Genomic DNA, 7,766 nt, shown 5'->3' on the forward strand with positions numbered 1-7,766 from the left:
ATCTTCAGGACTAACTAGGAGATGGTGTAGTTGGAAAGCAGGGAGGGGTGTAAGTTCCTGCCAATTTGCCTTTGCTGCAGACAACTTACATGTGCAAAGTTTGCCGGCCGGGTGTTTTGGCGCGCTCAGTAGCAATTCCTATTGGCTTTCGAAAGCCAATAGGGGGAGTAGCACAGCTCATGCAAAAGTTGAAAAAAAAAAACATCAAAAAAGGTGCCGGAATGCCGTTCTGAGCGTTCTATGAGAAAAAAAAGCCGTGCAGATTAGTCTTCAAATATCAAAAAGGAGGACATGTAGGAGGACACTTTTCGAGGGAGGACAGAACTTAAAAAAGGAGGACTGTCCTCCCTAAAGAAGGACGGTTGATCACCTTACTGATAGACAGAATACTAATAATTACACATCCGTAATAATACTCCCCACATGCGCTGGATGTCATATTCATAGAAAAGGCCAGTGTGTTTGGAGGGTGTCATTTTGGGGCAGAACACATCCCCAAAAGAAGATAATGACGAACCACGAGATGGTGGTGAACCACTTCCATACTGTTGCCCAGGAAATTACAGAGTCATGCCCGTGATCATTCACAGTTGACCTTCGCTCTAAATCTTTATGCTTTTAGTAACATTTCTCATCTTTCAGACGGAAGCTTTATGAGATCCAATTGCCCGTATTAAAGAATGTGGGTCAATAAAAGCTTTTACACAAAATCCTTGGCCGGCCTAGCTTGTGGTAGCAAAAATACCATCGTAGAATTTTCCAAAGCCACATTCTGCCTTTTTCGGGGTCACCCAGGTCTGCTTTGCCATTTGCTACCACACTGGGAGATAGGAACTAGTTCTTCTCTGCATATTCACCCTGGAGTTTTATTCTTCACCTTAGGTAAACAAGGAACGGTATGTTCTCTGAACTTTAAGGTATAACACGTGACTGTCCCTCAGGAAACTGTTTTAATCCAGTTTGGTATTCCTAAACCTATAATTTAACTTAGGTAGGCTTTTTTCCTTTACCGCACCTAAACCCCCTTCTATTATCTCATAATAGATCTGATTTCCCAATGGGTTGGGGGGGGGAAACCCTCCAGGTCTTTTTTGTGAATAAAAAATGTGGTTGTTTTGCATTTATTTTTAAATACCTTTGCATACTTGGGACAAAATAGGCTTCCAGCCTATTTTCCTTAGGCTGTCATATTCAAAATGTTACAGACAACATGTGGCAGGAATAAACAATTGGACCTCTCCAGAGGCTTCACAGGTATGTCCGTGCTTCAGACCACAGAAGCCATAGCAAAAGATTTTAGAGTATTTGGAGAATAAGGTTTTCCTCTGATAAATTGCAATAAAACAGGGCTTTATTTGGAATTTATAAGGACGTCAATTTGTAGATGATCAAAAAGTTAATTTTCAGTACCAGAAATGTATATCTGCATATACCAGTACGTTGTTTTATTTTGTTTTTATTTATTTGAATTTATTAACCACCCAGTTCCAATAGATTCTGATCTGCATACCTACAGTACTCAACTTACAGCAGGTCATTCAGTGACCGTTTGAGGTTACAACATTACTTAAAAAGTGACTTATGACCATTTTTCACACTTATGACTGTTGCAGCATCCTCACGATCGATCACGTGATCAAAATTCAGATGTTTGGCAACTGACTCATATTTATGACCTTTGCAGTGTTGTGGAATCATATGATCTCCTTTTACGATCTTCTGAAAAGCAAAGTCAATGAGGAAGCAAGATTCACTTAACAACTGCAGTGATTCATTTAGCAATTGTGGCAAGAAAAGTCATAAAATGGGGCAAAACTCACAACGAATGTCTCAGCTAACAATTTTGGGCTCAATTGTGGTCGTAAATAGAGGACTCTCTGTAGTGGATTATTGATAAATTTGGTTTGTCACTATTTGAATTAGATTTTCAGTAAGGAAGGAAAAAAGAAAGGAATTTTGAACAATATCTTGGGAATTGTTTTATGTTGTAATTTCCCCAGTCTTTTTTCTTTAATATTGCATCAGTTCTTGATCCAGTTATATGGATTTATGTTTTCATATTAGTTTGAGAGAAACTTTGGTGACCTTTTCTATATAGGAAGTCCTCGACTTACAACCATACAATCATTAAGTGGCTGCTCAAATTACAACAGCACAGAAAAAAAGTTAACGTGCAACCAGTTCTTCCACTGAAAATTGTTGCATCATTGCCACAGGCATATAATTGCCATTTATGACTTTCCCAGCCGGTTTCCAACAAGCAAAGTCAATGGGAGGAACCCAGATGTACTTAGCAACCATGCGATTCACTTAATGACCACAGCAAAAAGGTCTCACTTAACAACCCGCCTCATTTAGTAGCTGAAGTTCTGGTTCCAATTGTGGTAGTAAGAACGTTTGAGGACTACTTGTTACTCGCTTCATCCTGACTGGGGGCCCCTTGGAGATAAAGCGGTAAAAATAATGTCTACAGCAGAGGCCCCCAACCTTTTAGGCACCAGGGACCGGGTCTGTAGGGAGAGATTTTTCCGCGGACCAGAGGGGGTGTGGTTTTGTGTGCTGCCTGCATCCCATGGATGAAGTTTTGCTTGTTTGTGTGGCCCGGTTTCTGGCATGCCGTGGCCCGGTGCCGGTCCACGGACCAGGAGTTGGGGAGCTCTGGCTAGAGTGCTGATGTTTTGGTGAGAAGCAGCACCTCTACTTCTTCTGCCTGGAGTCAGCTTCAAGAGCTTCTGTATGGCTGCTCTAACTAGATAGTGCAACGTTTTGCCAGTAAAGTCACTCAGATCCATTTCAGTCTTGATTCCACATGGGCGGGATCTAGGGTGTGAGTAAGACCCTATCTTGCCATGTTATCTGGGATTCATTTTGGCTTATGACTTCTGAGAAAGCGGGTGGAGTGCCCTCTAGGATGACCTTTGCCCCCTGCATCCTTATTTCATCCGATTCCTCTGAGCTGTTGGAGGGGGTGATTGCCTCAGACTTGCACACCGGTAGTCCTTGACTTACAACCACAACTGAGCCCAACATCTCTGTTGCTACGTGACACAGTTGTTAAGTGAGTTTTGCCCCATTTTACGACCTTTCTAGCCACAGTTGTTAAGTGAATCACTGCAGTTGTTAAGCGAATCTGGCTTCTCCCGTTGACTTTCGCAAAAGGGGATCACATGACCCTGGGACACTGCCACTGTCATAAATATGAGTCAGTTGCCAAGTGTCTGAATTTTGATCATGTGGCTGTGGGGAGTGGGATCAATTGGGAATGGGAACGGTCGTACGTGTGAAAAATGGTCATAAGTCACATTTTCCAGTTCCGTTGATTCTTGGAATGGTCACTAAACAGACTGTTGTAAGTTGAGGATTACCTGTATGGAATTGGAATGGCATTGGTATGTTGTTGGATGAGACTTGAATGGAGAAAGTTCTCTCATCTTGATCTTTTTACAATTCTTAATGGTTTTCAGTGCCACCAACTATGGCAGGGGTTCTCAACCTTGGCAACTTTAAGACTTGTGGACTTCAACTCCCAGAATTCTGGGAGTTGAAGGCCACAAGTCTTAAAGTTGCCAAGGTTGAGAACCCCTGAACTATGGTATCTTCTTGGCCTTCCTGCAGGACCTGGGAATTGGTGGCACTGTTTCAGGTTGATTCTGGACTGACCAGACTCTTCCATGGATCCATAACTCAGTTTGGGTTCTGTTGAAGGCGTCCTCAAGAATCTCTAACTTTGATATTCTTTTGTGGTAGGGATACCCACTGAGGAAAATATGGAGGCTGCGGAGCTGCTCAGCCTTCCGTTTAGCCCCTCATCTTCACATCATCTGGAACCATAGTTTGGAAAAGGTCAGGCGCTGCCTTCTGTAGCCATCGGTGCCTGTTGCTTGTCAAGTCTTGTGTTGATCAATGACGAAAGGAATTCTGTCTCCACCCATAGGTGTTGCTGTTCCTTGAAAGGAAAGGGGCTGAGCTAAGAGAAGTCCTTATTAATCCCAAGATCCTGCCAGAACCATGCCATAACACTCGAGGTCTCTCCAAGCAAATCGTCCAGAAGAGGGAGTTGCCGATAGAGGTGTCAGCAGGTAAGACTTCTGGGATGACTTCGTGTTTATTTTGGGTCTCCGTTTTAATTCCCGGAATATATTGTTTTCACCACTGGAGACATCTGATAGATGCAGATCTTTCATGTAACAGCATGTCAGTGAGACAGTTGTTAGTGTGGGTAGTGCTTCCAAGAAATTATAGGCTTTGTCCTGGATGGTTACTCTGTATTCCCAGCATGCTTGGTGTGAATTGTTTATATCAGAATGAGCCCTGGTGTTAAGCACAAAGACTTCCAACTTCATATAGCTTCTTCAACTGAAGAAACTTCGTGGATGAAAAGTGAAGGGTCTTCAAGGAAAAACAACAAAAGTCCAGTTGCCTTTTGAAAAAGCACCTTTGGGACAAAGCATGGTAGTGACATTATATGTTGCATTCAAGAAGTTATATGTTTGGTTTCTGGTTTCTGTCACCATCAAGCAAAGCTGGGAAATTTGCACCAAATCCCAGAAAAAAGAATCAGTAGGTGGCAAAATAATAATAATAATAATAATAATAATAATAATAATAATAATAATAATAATAATAATAATCCATCCTGCGACGATACCTGTAATACCATCAAACATCTACATCTGCCTATCCCAGGTCCTGGGTAAGGACTCGATAGGTAGACAAAATGCCAAATCCAGTCTGAACATCTGGCTGACTGTGCGATGATTGATAATAATAATAGTAATAAAGTTGGAAGGGACCTTGGAGGTCATCTAGTCCAACCCCCTGCTCAGGCAGAAAACCCTATACCATTTCAGACAAATGGCTGTCCAGTCTCTTCTTAAAAACTTCCAGTGTTGAAAGACCAGCTAGTTATCTGTCTCCGTATTAAACATGTTGTAATTGTTTGGGAAAGCTAGCAGTATTTGTTCAGGGAACATTTTCTGATTGGCTTTGATCCATATGGATCCCTGAATCTTACAAGACTGAATGTGCTTCTTCTTTCCTCCCTTTATCTTTGTGTTGAACAAAGGACGGGCTTGTCAGAGATGTTTCCTCAGATTACTTTCTTGGTTAGTTCAAATCCCTCTTATCTCATTGTGGCCTTGATAGCCGCTCTTCATTCCCTCTGTCCTACAGCTATACTTAACGGAACTGATCAATGAGACCCCCCCCCCTAATAAAAGGTTCTGGTATAGGAGAGGAGGGTCCCACAGTTTGGCAGGTCCAAATCTTCCCTCATCCTCTTCAACTGTAGATTATGGCGGTCATAATCCAGTATATTTAGAAGTCACAAAACAAGAAAGACTGAGTTAGAGTTGAGATACTCACTTGGTACATTTTGGGCATCTATGTAAAGGCAGTCTTCAGCTTACAACAGTTCATTTAGTGACCATTCAAAATTACAACAGCATTGGAAAAAGTGGCTTATGACCACTTTTCACACTTTTCACAATCCCCATTGTCAAGTGATTAAAATTCAGGCAGTTGGCAACTGACTCACATTTATGACCCTTGCAGTGTCCTGGGGTCATTGGATCCCCCTTTGCGACCTTCTGACAAGCAGAGTCAATGGGGGAAGCCAGATTCACTTAACGACCATGGTTCTAATTTAGCAACTTCAGTGATTCACTTAACAACTGTGGCAAGGATGGTCGTGAAATTTGGCAGAACTCACTTAACAAATGTTTCCCTTAGCAACAGAAATGTTGTGCTCAATTGTGGTTGTTAGTTGATGACTGCCTGCCCTCTCTCTATTTCTCTCTGTCTAACCCATTTTGTAGGATTGCTGTGAAGATCGGTTGAAAATCTAGTTTTAAGAGCCTTAAAATCCATGGGGAATTTTTCTGGGGAGGAACAAGGTAGTGAGAAAAGATAGGCAAAGCTTGGTTGAATTTTCAGGTTATTGAATCTGGATGATCTGACAGAGATTTATTACCTGATATTTCTTCCAAAGTCAGCCCATGGAGACTTGCTTAACTATGGTTTATTGAATAAGTATCGGTTGGCTCAGTCCACATATTGTGTCAAGTCATGTTTCACCCTGCATTGTATTAAATCAGTGGTTCTCAACCTGTGGGTCGGGACCCCATTTGGGGTCGAACGACCATTTCACAGGGGTCGCCAAACAAGGCTGTCCACCATTTTTTTCCCCTTTTCTTTGGCCACGTCCCTGGCACCTGGTGATTTTTAAGTGGTTGGGGGTCACCACAACATGGGGAACTGTATTATGGGGTCGCGGCATTAGAAAGGTTGAGAACCACTGTATTAAATAAAACCACAATGTTGTGCTTAGCCATAAACCTTGATTTATGAACTTTATTGCACAAGCCCAATATACTGGCCCAAAGCCAAGCAAACCTTAATGCAGCATAGCATATGTGAACCTGGTCTATCTAAATAGATCTGCAACATGTGTACATACAAAATTGTAGAAAGCTGATCTAGGGAAATACTGGCTAGTTAATAAGCTTATACAGAGGGTCGGTCTTCTGTGTCCTAGTAACCTGCAATCTCCTATATTTCCAAGAGGGCAGAAATATCTTAGACCAGTGGTTCTTAACCTTTTTGAATGAATCGTCCCCTTGAGCCAATGAGGAAGTTGTCATCGCCCCCCTCCCCCAACATAACCTCTCAATCACAACATGGGAAATAATTCTTCAATTTATGCAAACACTTTTTTTGTTTTCTTTAAAATTGTTCATCAGGACATATCGATGCAAATAATTTATTTCCAGTCTTTTCTCCATATCTCCCATATTCTGGCTAATGGCGCGCCACCGTACGGGTAGAGGCTGCTGCACAACACGCATGAAGATAAGCGATGCGTATTCACATATGTACGGCGTTCTATACTGAAGCTAGCTGGAGGAACATTTGGAAACACAATTCAATCCACTAATAGCGAGCGATCTGAGGTTTTTGTACGAGATATACAGCCATTCACTGTACGAAAAAGTCTCAAAAGTGTCCCCCAAACTTCTTGCTCCATCGCCCCCATATCGCACCCTTTTTGTTCCTTTGCCCCATTGCCTCTTTTTGTTCCATCGCCCCCCTGAAAAATGAAATCGCCCCCTGGGGGGCAATATCACCCAGGTTAAGAACCACTGGCTTAGACCAATAACTGTAGCTTTCTTTTGGGGCACATTGACATAGGTGGATCTGACTGGGTACTTAACTTTTACAATGTTTTACAAGCATCCATTTAGTTATTTTTTTAAAATAACTTTATTAATTTTTTTCAAGGTTAAAATACCAAAAGAATTATCAAGAAAGGAAATAGTAAAGAGGATATAGTAGAGAGAAAAATAGGAAATAGAGATGTAGTAAAATAAAAAAAGTAGAAAAATACACAAGAAAGAATGACTTCTGATTCCTTTTACAGCAGATAGAAATGAAACTTAAGTTCATTACTCTAAAATTACAGATTTTTTTTTCTTTTTATGACCCTGTAGTCCCCTTGTATTGGGATGCTGGATGCCCTTCCTGATGTCCATGTGGAGTTAGCAGCAGATATTTTCTCTTTGGGCCCTGATAGAGAAACATTTCTCTCTGCCTAGGATTGAACTCTCAACCTTCTGAGTGTGAGGCGAGTGTCTGCACCTCTAGGCCCCCCGCACCATCTAAAATCACAAATTAATATCCATTTTAAGCAGTTTCTGAGTATTGCTAGCCATCAAATCTATATGCTATAACAGTGATGGCGAATCGTTTAGAGACCGAGTGCCCAAACT

At 41.7% G+C, this 7,766-nt stretch overlaps 1 protein-coding gene across 4 annotated transcripts in view; it reads left to right on the forward strand.

Annotated features, from left to right (window-relative positions):
- Positions 1-7,766, forward strand: part of PPT2 (palmitoyl-protein thioesterase 2) — a 54,046-nt gene that overhangs the window by 17,799 nt on the left and 28,481 nt on the right. For 3 of the 4 annotated variants that reach the window (XM_039336642.1, XM_039336643.1, XM_039336641.1), the window contains exon 2: positions 3,935-4,079. Coding sequence is in view for 1 of the 4 variants with exons in the window: in XM_039336641.1 (XP_039192575.1) it covers positions 3,935-4,079 (145 nt within the window). In the remaining 3 variants the exon portion in view is untranslated. Of the gene's footprint in view, positions 1-3,701; positions 3,844-3,934; positions 4,080-7,766 lie in introns of those variants that run through there. The other variant, XM_039336644.1, reaches the window with a different exon arrangement.

This window comes from Crotalus tigris, unplaced genomic scaffold (assembly GCF_016545835.1).
Source record: "Crotalus tigris isolate CLP2741 ecotype Arizona unplaced genomic scaffold, ASM1654583v1 scf7180000017666.379230911805:20528666, whole genome shotgun sequence".
In the NCBI taxonomy this organism is placed as follows: domain Eukaryota; kingdom Metazoa; phylum Chordata; class Lepidosauria; order Squamata; family Viperidae; genus Crotalus; species Crotalus tigris.